General features: G+C 42.4%; 1 protein-coding gene across 5 annotated transcripts in view; it reads right to left on the bottom strand.

Moving 5' to 3' along the window:
- Positions 1-432: 432 nt before the first annotated feature.
- The window catches only part of tet3 (tet methylcytosine dioxygenase 3), a 39,999-nt gene continuing 16,492 nt past the window's right edge, over positions 433-23,939 (bottom strand). For 3 of the 5 annotated variants that reach the window (XM_007564714.2, XM_007564716.2, XM_007564717.2), the window contains 9 exons: positions 17,770-20,638; positions 15,650-15,740; positions 11,675-11,768; positions 10,344-10,552; positions 9,282-9,432; positions 9,094-9,183; positions 8,714-8,851; positions 6,691-7,045; positions 433-6,454 (listed from right to left, as the gene is read on the bottom strand). In XM_007564714.2, the coding sequence (XP_007564776.1) occupies positions 4,479-6,454; positions 6,691-7,045; positions 8,714-8,851; positions 9,094-9,183; positions 9,282-9,432; positions 10,344-10,552; positions 11,675-11,768; positions 15,650-15,740; positions 17,770-20,638 (5,973 nt within the window). In that variant the 3' untranslated portion in view covers positions 433-4,478. The remainder of the gene's footprint in view (positions 6,455-6,690; positions 7,046-8,713; positions 8,852-9,093; positions 9,184-9,281; positions 9,433-10,343; positions 10,553-11,674; positions 11,769-15,649; positions 15,741-17,769; positions 20,639-23,939) is intronic. The other 2 variants (XM_016677835.1, XM_016677836.1) reach the window with 2 other exon arrangements.

The following is a 23,939-nucleotide window of genomic DNA, read 5'->3' as shown; positions in this document are numbered from 1 at the left end:
CAGCCGGAGCAAAACGCTCCTCATTGCTAACATCGCGTCGCTGTGATGCTCCAATTAAAACAGGAATTGGTTCCAGAATGAACAAGAAATGAAGCAAAAACAAAAAAAAAAACAATTTCACTTTAATATTTTTTATTTATCGCGCAACATAAAACAATATTGTGGGGTTTTTAACCACATACACTATGTATTCACATGATACACCATACAGCTACAAAGAGAGGGAGAGAGAGAGCGACTGAACAAAAACACTTCTTTTTTTTTTTACATACTGCATCATTGACATAAAAATAAAGAACCAAGAACAATCCTACAAATCAAAAAAGGAATGTAGCTGCCACTTGTGTAGGTTCATTTTCATCTTTTCATATGGGCCAGGGTTCAAGTCTCTGTTCCTACTTTGGAGAGTCTTCAGTAAATCAGGTGTTCATAATTTTTCAACGTCGGGCCATAGATAATGAGATGCATTTTTTTTTTAATCTATATTTGTGTGGTTCAGAACATCAAACTATACAAGGTTTAGAAGTAAAAGATGGGCGTGAGTAAAAAGGAAGTGCATGACTAGGGAGTAAAAGAGGGAAGCAGTACACAATTCTGGGATTGTTCAAATACCTTAGCATTCATCTAACATGTACATTTACAACATCCTCAAAAAAGATTATTCTAAAAGCCTTTGGTACTCGCTGTACCAAATATAAATCCCCAGATAACAGTCCTTATATATTCTGATTCTACTTCTCATCCTAGTTTTACCAGCTTAAAGTATATTTATGGAATGAGTATTAATAAAGGAAGTGATCTGCTGTCGGAGAGCCCCTCGAGCCCGGCAGAGAGAGAGAGAGATGTAAAAAACGTGTAGCGTTGTAACAAGACTTATTCATAAAGTCAGCACCAGGGGGCAGCTTCGCGCACTTCGAAACTGCTTGGATTAAAAATACAGTTTTATTGACATTCGAGGAGCTCGGAAAACAAATATTCGTTTTGCATTTTTTTCCTATGATTTTTTTTTTTTTTTTTACACAGTGAATTTTTAATGTGTTAACATTGTAGCACCGCCTGTCTGACCTGCCCCTACACCCAACCCTGCTTTTTATCCCCCCACCCCCAACAACATCTCAGAGAACCCCCCCAAACAGAACATTTAGAGATTTACAAAGTTAGATGAGAAATGTTGGACACAACATCCTCAGCACCATTAAGAATGTATAACTGTGGGTTATGCAATATGAATATCAAAAGATAAAACAAGCTGCACCAGTAGAACTCCTGCTAGCATCACGCTAACTCTGCCGTCTGGATCCTTAAATAGTAAACGATACAATAAGGAGTTAATTAGCGACACGTCTACACAAGGAGGGAAGCAGATGGTCTGCAACTCAAGTGGGAACGATTAGCAGGCTTTAGCTTATCTCACCGTCTTCTGATTTAACCTAGCTTGACTCTAGAAGCTAAAGTAAGGCTTTCACTTGTCAATGTTGCTAATTGTCATGTGAAAATGTGGGCACATAACTGCAACCCAGGGGTTCCAGTTTGTTGTGTATCCTCTTAGTGGAGTGACTGAGTGGAGTCGTGGGGGGAGAGGGGATGACGGGGTGGCTCCACGGTGAGTAAGCTAGCCGTCACATACCACACATCAGATACCTGGGCTCATGAATGAATTCTCTAAAAGCGACCGCGCTTTTGTCGTCTACGGGCTGACATGGGGTACAGTACTTCTGAAAGCGAAAAACAGCAGTGTAACTGAGCAAAAAAGATTACACACAACACATTGAGACCAAGTGTTGCAAAGGGCTTTCTGAGACTTCAACACCCCCCGCCCCAGCCCCACCCCGTCCCATGTCCTCCATGGTTTTAGTTTACTATCCTCACCAGTTAAATAATCTTACCTAAATAGTTTAATATTTACATTTTTTTTACCTCTCTCTTGAGAAAATGAAAACAAAAACAAAAAACAACTAAGCTTCAAGTTGTCAATAATCGGCTCTTTCTTTTGTCGTTAAAATCAAGATTAAAAGTGCTTTTATAAATCTTTTCTTCTCTATTTACAATTTGTATTAGCTATATAAAAAAGATGAAAAAGAAAATAACATCAAAGACAATCATCATCATCATCATCACAATGTAGTAATAAATAAGAGTAAAAAAAAAAAAAAAAGCAAGTTAAAATGAGTGTAGAAATCTAGAGCACACAAAGGGACATGCGGGATTTTCTGCCCTCAGTAGCAAGTTGGGATGGTTACCAGTGTCTCTACGGCGTGAGGTAGAGAGCTGGAGGCCTCGCGGGGCCCGGATCGCGGTCCTTCGCCCCGGGCCTTGACCCAAACAACCACTTCTATAGAGTTGTCAGTCGCTCGTTTTTCTCTTTTTCAACAAGCAAACTACAGGATTGTGAAAGAAGTAAAAAATAAGTGATTCAAAGTACTGAAAATGCTCATCAATCAAGTAGTCTCTCTCTTTGGTTTTTGGGTGGAAATGTGTTCTTTCACACAACACACACCTCCTCATACACTTATAGTACACAAAGCGAGAGAGTATTTGATGTTTTGCATTTGGGCGCCTACTCCCTGAAGCTACGGTAACGTCCGATGGTTTGCCTTTTACCTCTCAGTACTGTTTTTCCTCAGTGGAAAGCGCTGCTGATGTGTTTACTAAGAGATGTCATGACTGACTGTGCTTTCTCTGCCCTGGACAGTGGACTCTGTTACCATCTGCCAGCATAAACACTAAAATCTCCTCAACAGGAACCTGTTCTTGAGCCCAGTGGCAAAGCTGCGAACCCCAAAACAACAACCAATTTGATTGGCTGGCTCTGTGGTAGGAAGGCGCCTGCAGTAGCACATGCCTCGCTCTGCCCGAAAGATGACAGCACCATACAGAGGAAAGGACCGGGCCCTCTGTAGTAAATCAAGTTTAAAAGGACAGCACCAATGTGTGTGTAGGAGCACCAAGAGCACTGCAGTCCCAACACCGTTTTCCTTCTGCTAGACCTCAGGATGAACTTTCCAGATGCATCTCCAGACTTCAGCCTGATGAGCTGCTTTATTGAGTCTTACCAATGGCCACCAAACGGGGAGTGAGGGCTCCCTCTGCTGGCCGTGGGTGGTTAGAGCCTGGTTTCTGAATGGTTCTCAAGTGCTTGTTTGAACAGGCAGTCACCGCTGCCCTCTAGAGTTCACTCTGGAAAGTTTTCATCGATAATAAACAGATGTAGGAAGATAAAGAGCAAAACCCATGTGGAAATTGCAGATCTGACTCGAAGAGCATTTGCAAGTTGTTTTCTTTTTTACTTCTGTGAAGAAATAAAGTGATATCTCAGTTTTAAGAGTGGGAAATTATGTCAAGCAAGAAGCATTGTCATTAAACTTGCCTTCTGCGCGACATAATTATCGCCCCAGGGTCTTTTAAGACAATGAAAGCCTCTATTTTGGTGCCCCACCTGTGCCCAAATAACAATAGTTACCCCTCCCGCGCCCCCTGCAAACACTACTCGAGCCACTTTTGAGCACCAAAATACAGCATCAAATGCCACGAAAAGAAGCGGATGGAAAACCGATCGGAAAGAGAAGTTGAGCACCAGTCGAAAGTTGGAGGAGTGCAGATAACCAGGAGGAGCGCATCACCTAGCCGCAGACAGACAGCCACAGAGTTTTTCACCATGCTCTTGTTTCAAATTGATTATTTTCATGATTGGTTTCATTGTTCATGTTTGTCTTATTTCTGAAATGTTTCATTAACCATTAGAAGAAGAGACTAAGTTAACTCTCTCCATGAAACGCTTAGGATTCAAAGATTATTCTTGGACGTCTCGTTGAGGTATAATTTTCAGATAAAAAATCTTAGATCAAATCTACTTTTTTTTTTTTGCATGGAACCATGATTAAAATTTCTGTTACTTTTCTGTCTGATTGGGCAGATTACTGCTCCTCCTGCAAATAGAGTTGACACGGAGAAAGGAAATCAAACAGAAAAAGGGGGTTCAGTTTTTCCAGACTTGGAAAACGCAACGGTCTGAGTGACTCAGACTGATTGATTAAAAAATAAAATGTAAAAACAACAAAAAAAAACAATTATCCCATTAATAACATTAATGAAAACAACAATAATAAAAAAAAACAAGTGTTCATTATAATAATACCTGTAATAACATCATTGACAGTAACAATAGCAATCATAATAATAGCAATAATTAGAATCATTAAAATTTTATAAACAAGAAAAAGCAATGGAGTTCCTCTCTGGAAACAAGAGAGGAAGAGCACCACAGGCAGTGTGTCTGCAGCCCAAACCACTGCCTGACATGAGGTAAAAAACAATAAAAACGTCCCCCACTCCCCTTCCTCCCTACAGACTATGGAGGAGGCTGGATGGAGAGATGCTAGACTGTGAAACAGCAAAGAGACATTTCTCCTGCTCATTGCCTTCTCTACCTGTCCACTGCACCACTTTGGTGCTTTCAGTCTTTCTGTGTCTGTCTGGCCTCAGACAAAGTGGCTGTAGGGCCCAGTGACGCGAGTGAAGGCATAGGGAGACACAGTAACCATAGAGGTGGTGTAGAATGTGTGAGATAACCGTGTCACTGGCCCGTCTTTCTTGTCTTTCAACTGTCCAGGTCCTGGACTGGCACCTGTTAACAAAGACCCCCACTTGCGCTTCTTGCCGAGTGCCTTGATGTCTTCCTGGGAGAGGCCAAGGAGAGCTGCTTCCTGCTGCCTCTGTAGCGCTCGCTCTGCCAGCAGCTTCATTTTGGCCTCCCACAGAGCCAGGCCGTGCATCGGCTGATTGAGGTTCTTGTGCTGGTAGAAGACCAGGGAGATGCGGGTGGGATGAGAACGATCGGGCTTCTTAAGCGGAGTGGTGGCGTGTAGTTCCCGCCGGGCGCATTCGATCAGGACTGAGCCGTGAGCTGGTGCTACTGCTACGCCGCCAATTGTGGGATCCAAGAAGTTGTGTTCGCTGTCAGACCATACTTCGTCCTCTTCTTCACGATGCTTGAAACTTTCGACATCGCTTTCGGCTCGGCAGGGATCACAATGGGCCTGATCGGACTGTTGCAGCGCATCAGGGAACAGGCGACCCTCAGGAGCGGGGGACGGGGTGCTGCCTGCCAATGAACCTCCACAAGACTTCCAGGCCTTTTCTTGGATCCCGAGGGGAGTGGAACACCGGTTCTCCCCGGTCTTGGACCAGATCTTGTCGGGATAGGCTCCTGCAGGATTGCTGTGCTTCAAACCAGGGCTATATGCAGCAGGACTGAAGCCCCAAGGATTTGGCTGGGGGCTAGGAGCAGGACTCGCCCAGTGCCTGGGGGTAAGTTGTCCTGGTGTTAGTGGGCCTGGGGTGGCTGGGCCTGGGGTGGCTGGGCCTGGGGTGGCTGGGCCAGGGGTGGCTGGGCCAGGGGTGGCTGGGCCTGGAGTGGCAGGACCTGGGGTGCCAGGTCGTAGAGTGCCTAAACCTGGGGTACTTGGACCTGGGGTTCCAGGACCAGGGGTGGGTGGACCTGGAATGCCAGTGACTGGGGTGCCTGGACGTGGAGTCCCAGGCCTTGGAGTTACTGAGCCTGAGTGAGAGGTAACAGGTTGTGGTGTACCCGGGTAAGAAGCACTGTGACGTATGGCGCCTCGGTATAAGTTACCCTGGTGCCCTGTGCCAAGGTGAGGGGATGGAGGTGGAGATGCAGGTACCTGGAGTGCTGGATTGGTGGAAGCTATTTGGGGGTTTGAGCATGGATGGGAAGTCCACTGCTGAGGGTACGGAGAGGACTGGCGCTGCTGGGTATGCTGGTGAAGCTGGTGAAGCTGCAGCTTGTCTGAGTTTAAAGAAGAGACATCAGGACTTTGTCTACGGTTTAGGTGGCCGTCCCAGTTATTTGAAATAATGCTCCCATTAATTTTATACCCAGGCCACTGCGCAGGCTGAGGGGTGCTTCTTGATGTGTTGGCACAAGCCTGGCTTGGCAGTGCCCCTTCATAGACTGGTACATCCATAGGCTCTTGTTTGATGAGCGGAGTGCCTCTGTTGGATGCCTCAGAGGAGACAGAAGAAGGACGGGACAGGCTATAGTTGGCAGGCTGGGCGTAAGCGCTGTTGTTTGGTTGGTTGTTTTGCTCTGGGTGGCTGTTGGAAGGCAAGTGGGCCTGAGGGCTCTGAGCATCAGACTTTCTTTCTGCCTGGACAAGCTTACTTCGACCTTCATAGGTCTTCAACTTAGGACGGAAAAGAGCATTGGGGGGGTAGTTGAAGAAGCCGTAGGGCATTGAAGGCAGACTGGGATGGTAGCCATTTACTGTGTCTGCAGCAGAGGGCTGGCCGGCTGGGGAATGGCCCCCCCTTGCATAGTAGGCAGGATTTTGATAGATGTTATTGAATGGGTCTGTTGCCTGGACAGGGTATCCATCTATTGATCCGTTAATGGGCTCCCGCTTGATGTCCGGCTTCATCTCCTGCTTTATGATTTCTGAAAAGCAGATTGCAAATACATTAAAGTCTTTCGACACCAGGATACATATTCAATTATTGCTATCCCTTTCACTCTACACTTTTGCTAATGTGTCATACTGATAGGTAATTACAAATAGGTCAAAACTTAAGTTCACATCAGGTCAGATGATAACCGTACCACTAGATCTTCAGTTTTGTACAACCAAATTCAATTTTGTGTGACAATCAAAGAAATCAAAGAGAATGACTAACCTTTAATGCCTGGGGTTTGGGGAGAGCTCCTGATGCAAAGTTCAGTCTTGATCACTGTTTTCTCTGGTGTCTCTCCCGCCTGCTGTGTGAGTTTACTTTTCTTCTTCTCTGAGGCGGCCTTCTTGGCCTCCAGTCGGCGTTGCCGGCAAGATTTAGCAGGCTCGGGCAACTTGCGTACCTCGCGACGGAAAGCTTGAAGTACCTGGATGGCTCCGTTTTGCATCTTGCGGCGCTGGGCCTCTGCACTGCCAAACTCATCTGTCAGTGAGACGGTATACAGTGGCAGCACATGGAGCTGCTCATCTTCAGGGATTTCCCCCACTTTTCGGTTGTCCTCCTTAGTCAAGGTACAAACCTAACAAAGCACAAAAAGTAAATGTGAGCTAGGCAAAAACTGCTTATGAAGTTTTTTTAAGCACAACATATATTTGATACTTTGCAAAAGAATTGATAATCCTTAAAATTTTTCGCATTTTGTCATGTTGCCACCATAATTGTAAAGCAGGAGAAAATGTGAATGTGGTTTCTGAAAAGTGATATGGACATTGTATTCGGTCCCTTTAACCATGATACCAATTACAAATTCGTAATTGCCTTTAGAGATCACAGGATTACTACACGAGGTTCACATGTGTATAATGTAAATTCAGAATAAATACAAGTGTCAAGGGTAAAGTTGTGGAGAACTTCAATGAGGGATAAGTTGAACCAAGCTTTGGACCATGAAATGAAAACTGAAAAATCTACCAAGACATAGCCATCCATCTGAACTAACAGGCCAGGCAAGGAGAGCATGAACAAGAAAATTACCCAAAAGACCCTACACTGGCTGGGTAAAAGGTGGGAAAACATTTTGACAGAACCAGTGGTTGTGCACTCTACAAATCTAGATCTTGGCACAAGAAAACCAAAATAAGTCCCATTTGCAATTTGCCGCAGGTCATGTAGAGGACACCGCAAATGTGTAAAAGAAGGTGTTTTAATTAGGCCAAAACTGAACCCTCTGGCTGACACTTCAGCCTAAAACTGTCAGCCAGATTGTTACAGGTTTTTCATTAATCCAAGAAATGTTCTGCAAACAAAGCCCCTTTTCTAACTGCTGACCAGCGTTTTGCATGTTTCCACTGGTATTTTCAATTCAACTCATATTTATCTTAAGAGGATTTCATATTTATCCAGGGGGTCGATTTCAATGCACATGAATAATATAAATAGTCTCAAAGGTGGAAGCTCAGACAGTAGAATTCATAAAAATCACACATGGTAATAGATACAAGAAGGCAGTGAAAAGTGTGGTGTGATTTTTGACTGTGTAGTGTGAGGTAATTATCTGGCCTAAGTGCTACTCAATGTTATTCCAGTGGAGAAATTCACCCAAATCTGCCAGGTGCATGAATCACTTTGGGTTTAACTATACAGACAAAATGTTGTGTGTGACAAAAGAACCATTACTGCACATCGTTCTAAATACAGTGAAACACGGTAACGTCATGCTAGCGGAAAAAAAAAGAAGTCATAAGCAGGGACAAGGAGGTTGGCTGTAAAACAGACGATCCTGGAAGGAAGTTGCAAAACACTTTTACCTTCAAGCAGGACATTGACCCTAAACATGTCGTTGTCCTCACTTACAGTCACTTAAAATCCACTGTCCTGTAGTTTATGAATGTGTCCCTTCTCTGGCATGCCTCACATAATTAATTGAATTACCTTCTCAGCATGTCATCTAGTTCTGCAGAGGCCTGGTAGTGAGCCAATCAGTTAATTCAGGTACATTTTAACAGAGATGCATCTAAAAAATTGAGAGGAGGGACTTTTGAGGACTGGAGACAGAAAAGAAATCATATTGATATGTAATAGTTGTTTGCCACGTCATTTTTCTTCCGCTTCACAATGATGCACTACTTTGTATTGGTCATACTAATGTTTGTAATGTGACAACCGTCGTGCCTGTGATTTGCACGTTTGTGCTTTTTACAGCTTTAAAATGCACAATAGATTCCAGAGGAATGCTGAGTAGGTTTACCACTGTGCAGCCATTGTGCAGGTTGTGCTGGTCCTTATGAGCATGGGCACAGAAGTCCATGCAAGCTGTAATTCCAGAGAAGGGACGGCCTTCCTTCAAACCCAGCCTGCACTCTGGAGCTCGCTGCTCTGCCGCACACTGAAGTGGAGGGGGAGAAAAAAAACAACTTATAAACTCATTACAGAAAGGGACCATTTAGTTAACCTAAGTTCCTTGCAGTATTGAGTTTGGGTCCTGGTTAGTTATCGTTTTAGTTTTAGAAGTTTGACAAAAAATAAATAAAAATCAACCAAAATAGAATTGGACTAGTACACCACAAGCAAAATACTTGAAGAGAAGGTGTTTGACATAAGTTGGTGATCTGCCCTGTGCAAACACACCTGGTTGCTGTACGCCTGTGGAGCCAGTCGTTTGTACAAAGGAGCCACCTCAGTTGCCAGATTTTGGAAGTTGTCCCTGAGTTTTTCCTCCTGACAAGGAAAACGCATTAAAACATCAGAAACTCCACAGATTTCCAGGTTTGCAACAGCATTGCTTTGAAATTGGTGGTTTTTGATTTGATATGCACCTCTTCGGGATGATCTCCTTGTAGCCTGAACTTGCGTGGCGTCTTGCTTCGGGCGTACTTACAGCCATTAAAGTACATGCTCCAGGAGCAGCCAAATGAGAAGGAAGCTCCACACTTTTCAGAGTCTTTTCCCTGACAGGCACAGGTACGACTGCAAGGGCGACAGAGACCACAAACTCTCAACTTCACTCATCACTGTTAGGTATCCAGTGAATTATAAACTTATTTTTCACACTTTAAACATATCAGTGGAGAACATCGGGCTGGTGCTGGTCAGTTTTACTGTAGCATTATAAAAATGTTTGCTGTAGAAGTCGTTTGCACAATGAGGTGCCATTATGAAATACACTGTGCAAACAATGCTTTAGAGAAGTATATTTTCTTTATTTTTTATGGTATAACAGTGAATGTTTCTACGTCAGCTATGTAATGGACGCCTGCCAATAGACTGTAGTCTAGAGCCCAAGTCGATTCAATATCAATAACAAACCTGATATAGATGTCATTTCTGATTCAGATATGTGGCTAAGGCCACTGATCAAGATGTTGTCCTGTATCGCTGAAAGGTTATATATTTGAACTTACATAAACTACAATCTCAAAAAATGAATAAAAACAATTCTTACAGTATTCATAGACATGCCTTTTCAATTTGTCAGATGACTTAAAGTCTGCTGCCTTACAAAACCTTCTGAGATGTTATCAGTTAGCTATGCTAATGATACTAGCACCACAAATAAGCCTTTAAAAACAGTCAAAAATGTCACCAGAATGTGTTTTTGAATTTCTTTCACCGATACTGCAATCATAAACTGTATTTTTAAGTTATGCCAAACATTTACAGAAAATATACTTGCTCAATTACTTTTGTTTCTGGGTGTAGCAGCTTTTTACATCATTCTACCAACATATTAAACCCCAGTAGAGTCCAAAAGTTGAAGCTTTTTTGAACTCCCATAATAGTCAGAAGCACACTGAATCAGGCATTTGCAATATTATGAAAATACAGAACTGCAATGTGGTGTTTTCACTTTTACAAGCGTTTTCCTTCGGCCTACTCACTCGTCATTGAGCCCGCAGCGCCGGCTGGTGGGGTTGCCATATTTAGTGAGGGTGTCTGTCACCTCGTGGTAAAGCTTGTCGGCCAGGGATCTTGGGATGCCTTCCCAGGCTAAAATAACAACGATGATGACGGCATTGGCACAGTGGTGGCCGGCACGCTGACGCACCAGACACAGCAGTTTCTCTTTCTCGCTGCCTCGACGAATCACCTGGCGAGAGATTGAATTCAGCATAACTTTCATTCCATGTTTAATCAAAAATAAAACACACAGCAAACCCTACAAGTTAGTGTTAGTTTTGTAGTTGCTTTGTTTGTCCAGCAGATGTCCAGCACACATAAATTATCTACTGAGGAAAGAGTAGATCACAATTACAAAAAAAGCCTCTACCCTAAATATATACAGTCATTTTACCCAAATATTTACATACACTGTGTACAAAAACGTCACCTTGTTTTGACACTGTGCAACTTTAAAAACAGATTAAACTTCGCCTACTTCAGATCAGGTAGAAATACTAAAATTGTGTCAATTTGCAAAATGTCAGAATAAACAAGATAAGATTTTAGAGATTTTTTTCAGAGTGGAATGTGCATAACGACAGTCTGTAGGGTCATTCAACATCTTCATGAGGTTTTTTGCTTTTCATCTGTTCACACCAATATATTTTCACCCATTTCCTATGTTTTCTTATTTGTTGTCGTGTGACTGGATATTCCTGTGGTGTCTGTGTTTGTAATGTAACTGATGTAATTGTTTGAACAGATGTAAGTGGGACCTTCAGGCATTTGGATGTTGTACCTAAAGGATGAACCAGACTTCTGCAGCTCCATAATTCTCTTCTTGAAAACTTCCTGGATTTCTTTAGATTTTTTCCCATCATGTCACACAAAGAAGCATGCAGCGTTTAAGATGTCGTCTTAAAATAAATCCACAGATGGACCTCCATTTGGCTTAGTTGTTGTGAGTTAACCAATCAACCTTTTATGAAGCTGCAACTTCATCTACTGGGCTTTTCAGAACAGTTCACTTTATGTGAATTTCACACATAATGTGAATTTCCTCTGCATCCTCCAAAATATCCACAAATACACACTCCTTTCACACAAATCACAAGTTCATTTCCTGTCACAGTTGCTAAGTGGGGCCAAACATTCCTGAACACCTCTGCTTTTTCAAATGTTCACTGGATTATAAGGCTATCAGAGCAATATTCAACAGTTTGAGGAAGATTTTGAAAGACTTGAGTGTTTTATGAAACGCCGACGGTTATCCCACAGAGATTGTGTCCTGGCTTCTACTACACAGTGGAGGTGATGCAGTTCTACTTACCCACTTGGCAATAGGACAACCATGGGAGCTCTTCCCCTCTTTGCCTGTGTACACCACCTTCTCAATGCGAATTGCTTCTCCCTTCTCTCCGTATCTGCAAAGAGGAAAATAAACAGTTTAGCTGTAGTTTGCAAATGATAGAACAATGGAAAAGTCTATGTTAGGTTTGGTAGAACTTCATCACCTGCAATTGATTAGGGTTAGCCTAATGGATACCAATGTTTTGAAGTGTCATGTTTTTAAACCACTAACGTTAAGTTGTAGTATTTCTTCAGTATGAAACAGTTTTTATTCGAACATAAAGTAACTTTAAAATAACAGTTTGAAACATTTTTAGATGGGTTGGAAAAATAACATGAAATGTGTTGTTTGCCTACAGGAGAACCAACCAGTAATCTGGCAGGCTAATGCTTTCTTGAAATGATATATGACACAAAAACTATGAGATTCAAAGAAGCAGTGAATAGAAAACATGCCTGATGTGATGTCACATGGCACCGCTATAGACGAAGCTGACGTTAGCTTGTTCTGTGTTGCATGGTTACAGTAAATACAGAAACTCATGTTAGCAATTGACATCAACAGGAAAGCTGCAATCCTCTGGTATCATTTAATAAACATACTTTAAATAAATAAATTCAAAATGACAAATGTTTAATTTAGAAGAATCTGTATTCTCTTTTTATTTGCTGTTCTAAACAATGGGTGAATCTCATTGGCTAGCTCAGTCACCACACCAGATCTGATAGGTAGTTCATCATACATAATTGTACATCGAAGCAGTTTACAGAATGATTTCCTTTTAAATTACTTGTATGTATTTTATATTATTTCACTTCAGAAGTTTTTGCTTATCACATTGTATTACAGTCAATGCTTCAATGGGGATTATTGAAGGATGTGATAATGTGAGCAGGTGAATATGTGTTGTTCAGTGTTCAAAAAAGAGTGAATTTTGGGTAATGTGTTTTAGCAACAGAAAAGCTGAATGAATGTCTACAATGTGATCTAAAGTGTTTTAACTCTGACGACAAATTAGGTAGATTGGCAAAACATATCAACCAAGGACACCTTAAATAACTTAACACAACAAATATCACAGGTTGTTTCTTTAAATTTAACACAAAATCACACTTTTAATGACTAATGCAGCCTCAGAGATACTCATCACCCTTAACTCCCTTATCTCTTAACACTACACAGGAAGCAAAGCTCCCACAGAGCTTCACTGACTCACCACCATGCTTCACTGTAGATTTTCTGTTCTATTTGGGGTATGCTTCACTCCTCCTCCTCCAAAAATGCCACTGATCTAAAGTCCCCAAGAATTCCTGTTTTTATTCACAATTCCACTACAAAATCTTAAAACACTCGTTTGGCTCATTCAGACAGCTGTAATCTAATCTGAGCTGATTTTATTTTTGGCTCAGTAACGGGGTAGCTCTTGGGGTGGAGACATGGAGCCCTTCAGTCTTAGAAGGGAAACTGAAAACTCAAGCTGCACGTCTGTAGTGGTCAGTCAAGAGTTTTTGACAACCCGAGTGGCTTAGAATGTGTACTTAAGTCTCACCTCTGAGACTGATGGCTTCCCGTTTGCTGTCATGTCCACATGGTGTAGTCACAGTTCCTGGAAGTTTAAAACTTGCAAGTACTATGCTTCCAGGGTATTTTAGGCTATCTTTACAGGAGACTGCTGCCTGGAAACTGTTTTTCAGATGTTGATTGGGGAAAAGTTCCACATTTGTCATCTGCTGTTGTCATGCCAGGCCACTAGATGGCACTGTGATTGTAATATGTCATTGAACGAGACGTTAATCTTTTGTTAACAGTGACCCATCTCCAATTCCCATTGATGTAGTGCTCATGTAACGCATATATTGTCATGGGGTGTGGTTGGTGGTGGTGAGAATGAACACAGAGACCCAGATGAAGGTGATGATGATGAAGATGATTTAATAAGAGAGCTCAAACACAGTCCAACACAGGCGGCACAGCAGAGAGTTAGTGCACAGCTAATACCGGTAGCAACTGAAAAACTGAGGACTGAAAGAGAGAGCTAACCAACACAGGACTTTACAGTACGATTGTGATGGCAGGCAGACAAACGACAAATGACATTCGAGGACAGTAGACGTTAGACCAGGATCTGACAACAGGTGGGACTAAATACACTGGGAGGGTAATCACAGGAACGAGACACAGCTGGGATCAATCAAGACAGCACAGAGACTCAAGGGAAAACAGGACTAGACAGAAAATCTCAAAATAACTACACAGAGAAACACAGATCACAACAGATATTCCTAGTCAGGAAGTGTGTTGAACTGGTCATGTTAAGTAACACACAGCACAATGCTAGCCATGGTTGTTTTTGTTGTTATCTGCCAGTAGAATAAACCCTACAGCTGTGCGTTCTGAGCATATGTGCTTTCACACCTGCAGAGTACTTCTCACCTCTGCGGTGAGTGTTACAGGAAAGTTTCACTGGTTTCTAAAAGTACCAGAGTGAGAGACTCCAGTCAGAGGTGTCGTGTAAAAGTGCCGATTGCAACAAAAATGTTACGGTTTAACTGAAGAGTGGCTCCGTGTAGACAGGTTCTCAGGGTCTTTTCTATCCTTTTGTTTCCTTATCCACGTTTGTGCGACTCAACAATCACTTCTCTGAACTTTTTGAAGTTCAGAGAACTGAATGAAACACTACCACGAGCATCACGAATATTAAAGATTTACTGTAGTTTTTCAAAGTAGGATTTTAAAATGAATTTGGATAAAATATTAGCCATATTAGTTTCATTTAGCTATTCAAATGAATAACTGTACATTTTTTCAATAAACTTAATTTGAAGTGAGAAAATAAAACCCTGATGTTTTTTTCCCATGTCTGGAAAACTGGACAACAGTGGTGTAGAGGCTTACAGCCACCATAACAAGACTGAACTCTGCTACAGTAGCCGGGGTGAAGTGTGTGTTCACAGGACTCTGAGATATTCATACAAAAATGGCAGAGTTAGCCAGAACCCACAGGTTTCTGCACAGCAGCCAGCATAAGGCCTAACACATGGAGACGTGACTGTGCTGATTTCAGTGAGTATAGCCGAGTATTGTTTCCGGGGGGAGGGTGGTGTTCTCCTGTTAGGTGCGAAGGAGGAGGAATGGAGCTCGGAGGTTTGTTCTGGGGTGGGGTCAGTTCATCAGAACCTGTCATATGTCCGTTCACAGCTCATATCAGGTCGTCCCCCACTCCCACGCCACCCCCAGCTGGATACCTGCCATTGTGAAACCCACAGCCCTGAGTAGATTTGGCGTGACAGTGAGGACAAGGGGCTCCTGCTGAATAGGAGTCACCCTGCAGTAGCTGAGAGGGCCTGGGGATTAATGGCCGTTACCACAGGGATGGTCCTGCTTGGTTCAGAGGTGGGTCAAAGGTCAAGGCAGGGACAATGGCGTCTGTGCATCTTGCGTCATTTCTGGAACAACAAAGAGTGGGCTATGGTGTAACCCCCCCCTTCCACCTGATCCTGAAAGTTAAAGGCTGAAATGAACCCCTTAACCTTTTGAAAAGTTAAACTGTGTCATCATTTAGATGCAAGACAACAGGCTGTGACCCACCGTGTTCAATAACAATGCTATTCCTAACAACAGGACAAGGTGAATACAGTGCATGTGACACTAAAGTCATGGTTTGTTTCAAAATGATGTAATAATCGCTTCATTCAGTATCTATCCTTCCTCCCTTCTTGTTCTTATGCTCAGCTGTTCTGCTGCTGTACGCCACACACTTCTTGCTAATGCTGATGATGCTTATATCTCCCGTTCCGCCAACGAGATTCTGGGTCACGGATTCCCCAGGGACAAAACAAGAGGAGGTGGAGGGAAAGAGGAGAGAGAGAGAGAGAGAGAGACAGAGAGAGAGAGAGAAACAGAGGGAGGCAAAAGCATGTAGGAGGAAGTGGTAGAAAGGGAGAAATGGCACACCTCATCTCCATCAAACTTCGTATGGAGGCTACTGTAGGTCCCGATCCCAGGTGATTGTAGTATGGCCCTTCATCTTTCTCCAGGATATGTTCTTGGGAGAGAGAAAGTACAGGGTAAGGTTTACACACACAAACACAAATATATCTAATAACACAAGAAATATATTTAAATATAACAAAATATCCCCAAATGACAACAATTAGTTTTCTTACACTACTGTGAACAGCAGAGGGCATTGCACTTTGCTTTATAGATTCTTATCATTTCTTTTCAATATGTTATATATTTTTATATTTTTGTATGAAAACTTTTTTTTTTTTTTTTCAAAAAATAGAAAAGTGATATTTCTAAGCTTTAAGGGAATAATGTTCTTCCGCATAGACAGACTAGAGTTGATAAATAGATGGACGGAGGTAAACACAGGGTAATCCTCAAAGAAAATCTGTTAATAAACTTCGACAGACTCTTCCAGCAGGACAGCAACCCTCAACAATCAACCAGAGATAGAATAAAGCAGTTTGATTAAAGCATAACCAATCTGACTGTAATTGAGCTTTTTTTTCCACAGCTGTAATGACTGAAATAGTTTTGTACCGTCTTTACTGTTCTGCAGCTGGTATGTCTTAAAAAAAAAAAAAAAACTCAATGGCATCATCTTTGAAGCTGAGGCTGAAATAGTGTGCGCATGATTACAACATCTAGTTCATACTAACACACAGGAGGATGTATATATACTCCCCCATGCAAAGATAGTGGTGTGTGAATGTAGGGTGCGGTCTGCTGTTTGATACTTTGTAAAGCAGAAGCTTACACTGTGAGTGTGAATGACATGTCTGTGTTTGATCCTAGATCATCCAGGTGAACTTCTACCTCAGACTTTGCTGGAGCGCTCTGAAACGGTGCTGCATGTGGGAACCACTGCCTTGCTTTCACCAGTGTGCCGAGTGCATAGCAGCTAACTCTATAATTTTGTCCAAATGTAAATTCTTTATCAGATCACTATCTGAGCAATGTGCAGTTTTCAGATATGTGTGAGTGTTTCTGGTTAAAAAGGCAAAGTGAGGTCACATTCTCTTGGCAGTACATGGAGGAAACAAGGCGTGGCTCATGTGAGGGAGTGGAGGAGTCATACCATATTCTTGTGTGAAAATACTAGAGGTGTGTGTGTGTGCTCAAATTATGGTTTTAAAAGCTATAACTATGTCTCTAGAAGCTGTTTAATTCTGGTGTGGTTGCATCCTGCAAAGAGCTGATTAGATACTGGATCAGGAAACTACTGACACGCTTAAACTTTGATTAGTGTCAATAAAATGCTGTAAATTTCTTTATACCTTCCCTGGGAATCCTCTTCTGAATGGCAAAGTTATTCAGATGGTAGCTACGGCTACTGTCCTGATTAAGAGGCTGCATGATTTTAAGAAAACCTCTCAGAATGTGAAATCAGGAGTTGGAATAACTCTATTCAACTGGGAAAATGTATTATTGGAGTGATGAGTGTCAGTGTATGGCATTTTAAATCCAATGGCAAAACGTAGAATCCAAATAGTCTTTTGCAACTGCGATTCTGCTCTAACATTAACATGATGACTGAGAATCAAAATATTGTACAGCAATATTTTAAAAAGCCAGCTGACTTAAACTGACTTTATTGTTACACAAATATTAGTATTAATTCACATTATTCGTTTCCACTGTACAGAAACATAGTCTTGGAAAAACTGTGAGCAGGATGCCAACCAGAGGATGAGACTGAACTGCTCTCTGTTTAACAAAGGTTTGGATCTGCTTGCCTGCCAGCCCCCCCCACAAAAAGCTCCTTCTGCCAACACAGCTATTGTTCCTGCCTGCTGCCTTCAGTGCCTCACTGTCTGGATGATCACAGCTTTAAACCACAGCAACACACACATTCTCTGACAACAAGTATCCAGGCAGGTGCTGGTGTTAAGGTGGATCACTTATGCAGACCAAGAAGTAAAGGTGGCTACAAACATATGTATTCTCCGTAGCTTCAGATTACATTTCTAACTTAAATGTATCTCCGCACCTTGATGTCCCCCTGCGATACTTTAAAGGTTTCTGTCCACAGACAGAAACCTGTCAAAATCTGTGCACACACTTACCCACACAGGTACAGGTTGGGAACTCTAACTGCGGGTCTTTGATCGGAGTATCCAGCAGGTTCTTGGTAGGGGTGTCTAGGTAGCGCAAGGGGGAGTCGAGAAAGCCTTTTAGAGATGGTGAGGAATTTAGGCCATCCTTTACTGGTGTGCCCTCCTCAGAGTAGCATGTGGTGGATAGTACCGCTAATTCTCCTGAAGCTTCAATTTTAATTCGCTTAGGCAGTGGAGAGTCTTGCATGCCCAGTGCTTCCTCTAACATTCTTTGCTGCAGCTGCTGCTTGTCCAAAATAGTCTCCTGGTTCTGAGAAACATTGACAGGCCTTGTATGTTGACGGCCCTCATCGGAAGGCTGACTAACTGTTAATTCACTTTGGGTATCTGAGTCACTCTTGCTAACTTCCATTTTCTGATCATCTGATTGAGGTGTGGTGTTGGCTTGAGGAGTAGGGACTGAGGAGACAGACTGGGTGGTGTTAGATGATGCAAGACTGAGGTCTTGAGGACTGATCAAGAATTGATTTGCTAGTGTAGGGGCCGGAGTGGTCTCCTCCTTGCGCGGACTAGTGGACGTGTCTGGGGCTAAGTTTCCAAATTCAGCCTCGAACTGGCGGATCAGCTCTTCGTACTTTGGATCTATGTTAATGAGTTTCTGCAACGGCGAGGTGTTGGATGGAGCTGTGGAGGTCACAGGTGTGGCATTGCTGGTGTTGGTGGAGGTTAAACTGATGCCTGCTTCTTCTGATTTTGAGATGGCTGAAAGAACCACAGATGTGGACGAGGGGTCCGTGACAGCTGGAACGTTTTCCGTTGTAACATTGGAAGAAGGAGTTGGAGAGGTGTTGGAAATGCATACCTGAGATTGTTCTGGGGCAGGGAGACCTGCTGCCGAAGCCTGAGCGGAGTTACTGAGGAGGGCCAAAGGGTTGAGAGGGCATATTTGGGAATTGGTCAGGGATGGGGATGTGTCCATCATGTGAACTGGTGGTTTTTGTATAGCGATTTGAGCCTGAGGGAGGAAGGTTGGCATGGAGGCTTTCTGCTTGTTCTTCTTGATGATTATCTGTTTGGGCTTGGGAAGAGCAGGACCTATAGCCATTCCACCCACTGATTTCATAACAGGAGACCCTTGGGTGTTTTTCCTTCTCTTGGGTTCCTGTTTGATTGGCAGAATTGACAAACCTTCAGCATCCATCTGGGGCCACCATTTTTTCAAGTCTTGACAAGTCATAGGTGCACGTGGGCTTGGTACTCCAAAGCCAGGTGGGTGGGTAGAGAACAGGTTCCTCCTGTGATGGAGGTGATGTTGCAGAGCTGCCTGAGTGGAGTGACGTATGGCTGCTTGGCCAGGAGACATAGGATTTCCAGGGTAATGCTGACCCTGCTGTTGACCATTAGACATTTCATAACGTCCAGTTGAGGAAGTGTGATGATAATGCTCACCAGAGTCTGGCTCTTGTTTTATTCTGCCCTGGACCTGGATGCCACCATTCTGATTCAAGCTAAGCTGCTGTGTGAGTGGAAGCTTAAAAGAAGCATTTTTCAACTTGGTGTCACTGAGCAGCTGTTTAAGCTCTGACATGGGGTCTGAGCTATTTGGAGGCACAGTTGCAAAGTGAGCATGGGGCTCAGGCTTTCTGAACATCCATGGATTCCTCTGTTCTGGATCTCTGTCAGAGCCCTGCCGCCACTGCTGTGGATTAGGACTGAAACCTGGAACTTTTCCCTGACCTGGAAATGGAGAGATAGAGGATGGGAGAGGAGAAGCACGGGCTGGCTGGCCCTGGGACTGGGGTCTATGGTGTTCGTAAGACGCTGCACCCTGCTGGTTGGTATGCAGCCCTGGAGGGACAGACTGGGACCGTGATGATGAGTTGTCGTTAAGAGAGGAAGGGATCAAACTAGGTGTGTTTTGGTGGTTATGAAAGTTGTTTCGGAAACCCTGACCTGGAGCAGTGACTGTTTGAGGGCTGGATAACTGTGTGAGTGCATCTATCGCAAGGGCAGTCTGAAGACTGATGTTTTTCTCCTTGGCTATGGAGAGCACCTGGGGGGAGCAAGGAATAGGGGGTTTGGAGGAGGGCACTTGGTCTTGGTGAGAGTACTGATTAACTTCCTGTTGCTGTTGCAAACACGAAGTGGGCATATGGTGGGCACCATTCACTTGTTGGTACATCTGATGTTGATGTGGCAAATGGGGTTGCTCCAAATGTGGGGCCTCATCACCCATTTTGTGAGATCCTTGATCCCTCCTAGTTGCTAATTTAATTTTCTTTTCCAACCACTCCAGGTAGTCTGGACAACCATGCCCATCACAGTTGCAATTAGGGGGCTTGTGCCCATGTTTAGCTTGTCTCAGTGCTGTCTGTAAGATGTCAAGGTCTTCCAAAGGTTCGCAGCTTGTTTCAGGAGCACCTGCAGAGACTCTGGAATGAGCACCATCAGCACATGTCTCTTGGGTGAACTTCTCATATAACTTGGCTGTATTAGGCTGCAGGACAAGGCAAGATGAAGAGGAAGAAGGAGGCAAAGAGCTAGCCGTAGCAGAAAAAGCTACCAGATTCTGGGCATCTTCTATATCTGCATAGTGGACTCCCTCACCAGGGGTTGTACCACTACTGCTGCTCCAGCATGATTGCTGCTGTTGGGTCTCATTGACCTTGCTATGTCCTGGCACCCAGCTTTGCCTTTCAGGCACACCTCCTGCCCTCTGCTCATCTGTTTCCATAGATGCCTCATCATTGTTGTGGTACGGGTTCACCCCATTGGCCAAATCCAGGCTCAACGCGCCTTCCTGGAGGCGGTCATGTGAACCAATTTCCATCTGGCCTCCGTTTGTGAGGCCATCCACTGTAGTGACTTTGTGAACAGTCTGAAAGACAAAAAATGCAGAGTGGTAAGTAAAGCTCTACAACGCAAAGCAACATTGTACACTCACAAAACAAGTGGTGCAAATAAGAAGTAATGAGCTGATTATGTTCAGTTGTTTATATCACAAATATGGATATGAAATTTTTTTTAACATCTTGTACATTGTACATCAGCTATAGAGAGACAACCAAATAAAAGAGTAATTCCATTTTTTCAGGATCAATCCAAAGTTTCATTGGAGCTTTTCCCTGACTTGATCTTACATATTTAATACTTTCAGTATTACAGAGTACTTCATGATCAGATCAGTGAAGACTATAAAATATGAGCCAAATTATCCAACATAGAGTGGTTTTACATCAGGCACAAGACGAGTCCACACTCTGACATGTAGCACAACAGTTTCACAGTCGGACAATGTGCTTTAGATCGGTTGGGTTATGCAAAGCAGGCAGCTGGAGCGCCTAACCTCTGCTGATTGTGGCAGAGGTTAGGCGCTAGATACACAATGAGAAACGGTGAGGACTGAAAAGTAGACGGACACTACCTGCCTCATTTTTTATTTATAGGAAAAATATTTTAAGCCCAAATTTATTTGTGCCCCTGGCAGATTAAGAACTAAAAATATCTGTATTCAATCAATAGATCTGTTTCAGCAAGGAAATGAGATGAGCATCTGCAACAATGTAAAAGAAGTATTCATTTTTGAAAACCTATTTATACCCGTCTTAAGAATCAATAGGAAACTTTTACTTACTCTCACTCTCACAGCTATCAAACTAGGACTGGACTTTATTAGAAAAATATGTCATTGGAATAACTATACCAGTTATGATCAAAGCTCATGTGTATGGATCTGGTCATGTATGGTCATTAAAGCCAGTTAAACTATAGTCAACTGTCACTCACTGCATGGTTATGCATTGAGTGAATGCACGACACATAAATTACAACGTCTGACTAAATATTGCATCCAGTGAGTCTTTGGTGATTGCATTTCAAAAATACTGTGCAGCTCTAAATCAAACTATTCTCCACTGATATTTTTGATGTTTTATCCTGGGTTACACCGATTTCAGTTTTCTGGCTGATCATTGATCACCAACCTGCTGATTTCAATTTTAGCTAATCCCAATTTTTTAGTTTCTAGTCTCCCCTATAGTGCACAAGTCACAAAGTTGACAGGAGGTAGATGATCAGTTTTTCCTGTATCTGCCGATCACCAATCTCCCAAAATTAAGAAAATTGAGGAAAATGTATTGGCACTTAGCTCCCTCCACTGATTCTCTATCAGTTTGGATTCTCTCTGCTTTCCTCCTAAATAGTGATACTACCTTTAGTAAGAATAAACATGTTGTTAAAATAAAAAGATTGTTTTGAACTTAAACCTAGCAGGGTATCAATGATGTTAGCCTATCAACAATAATACATAGAACAAAAATAAACAATACAATTTTCTTTGCATAGTTTTTGAGCTTTTAATATAAACATCATCACATTAGTTACAAAGCAGCAGTGATGGCAGTCCAACACACTTTTCAATCTGAGACGACAGGTTGTCTGTAAAAGAGATGAACATTTTGTCCAAGCACAGCCTTGTGTTGAAATATTACTGTTACTCAGTCATGACAGTCACATTAAGGGATTATCCATTCGTTGAACAATTATCCATTCACTTGATTATCTCTGTTAATAAATATGTTACCTCAACTTACAAATTAACAGTGATTTAAAAAAAAACAGAATTTCAGGTGTTACCAACCTACTGGATGTAATGATGACAAGAAATGTAAGAAGTTCACTTTAAAAAAAAAAAGCCCTAAGAAAAAATATTAGGAGAATCAGATAAAGTGAAAATGGTGAAGTACATGTTGTTGCATCACTTGACCTAGAAGGCCTCCTCTTCATCAGTCAAACTTGACTGGGCCTGATTGTTTTAGGAATAGCCTCCTTTAACAGCAGAGGGAATTCAAAGGGTTAACCCCTGCAGCACCACAGCACACCCAAACATTTATAAGGATAAATAGTTGAGAGCTTTGCTCATGTAGCGCTCATTTTTCACTACTGTAGTGATTGTCCAGGAAAAGATCTGCTCTGTGCATAAGTACTAAGAGAAATAGATGTGAAAAATCATTTCCTTTTTTCACGCAACAGGTCCAGAGCCTTTTTACAGCTCAGGCAGGTTCAGCTGGTCTTTCCAGGTGAGACTCATCATGAGCTGACAGTACAGCCACATATCTAACTTCCCCTGCATTTGAAAACCAGTAAGTCACCATGTTGGTAACTCCAAATTTCAAAGTATTTCATTTGTATCTGTTTCCTGCAGTGTTCAGCCCAGTCTCACTTATTTTACATTATTATCTACAAGTCGAGAGAGCCAGCAAACAAATATAATTCAAGGCTAGATTCAGAAATCATTGACAGAGTTCATGTTGTGTCTAAACAGTGTTTTCCAACATGCTCAGTGGCCCTTGTGAAAAGGAAACACTGGCAGAGTTACTAGTTACTTTAGCACTAACACAGAAGGGACAGATGGGAGTGTTAGTCAATGTTTTGGAAAATCTTATCAACTTTTAGGTTTAACAGCTCTGGTGTCAGACCAGCCGGAAACTTAAACCTACGATGAATTAATGTACTGCCAGGTCATGCAAGCAAACACTCTATGGTGTGGAAGTTGGTACTGTGGGAAGAACACTCAACGTTAGCTACTTTACGTTTTACTGGGTTGTTTAAAAGAAATGTGTATCTTCTCCAGAGGCATGTGGACAGTTCCTTCAGGTTGAAGAGAGCTAGACTTTGGCAGACACCAGCCATTTTACCCCCAAGCCACCTTGTTCTGTCATAGTTGTGTACAGAGATCAGATTTTAGCTTTATCAGCTTATAAAGACCTGCTGTTAGCACAGTAAGTTGATCTCTCCATCCGACTTGTTGGGCAACAAACTTCTGGAAATTGTTCTCTCTCTTGCTGCTGGAAAATTCTTGTTCTGTACCGCATTTCATTAGAGAAGAAGTCTTAGTGGAAACTCAATAAATCAGATTTGATTGTCTAAGTATGTGATTATTTTTAATAAGATCAATATGTTTTGACTGATGTTGACAGTTTCCCTGTTAAACACATTTCTTTTGTGGTAAATATACATTATAAAATTCCAAAAGTCCAAATCATTAACTCTATTTCCATCTAATTGTCACAAGACGTTTGAGCAATCAGTCATGTGAGATAAATATTTGCTACATCAGAACTTAACTTTTTTGTTTTTGTTTTGGAAAAGCTAAAAAAAACACCGCAAGCAAGTGTAAA

This window comes from Poecilia formosa, unplaced genomic scaffold (assembly GCF_000485575.1).
Source record: "Poecilia formosa unplaced genomic scaffold, Poecilia_formosa-5.1.2 Scaffold167, whole genome shotgun sequence".
Classification (NCBI taxonomy): domain Eukaryota; kingdom Metazoa; phylum Chordata; class Actinopteri; order Cyprinodontiformes; family Poeciliidae; genus Poecilia; species Poecilia formosa.
Note: the sequence above shows the minus strand (reverse complement) of the source record. Positions and strands in the feature narration are given on the sequence as shown.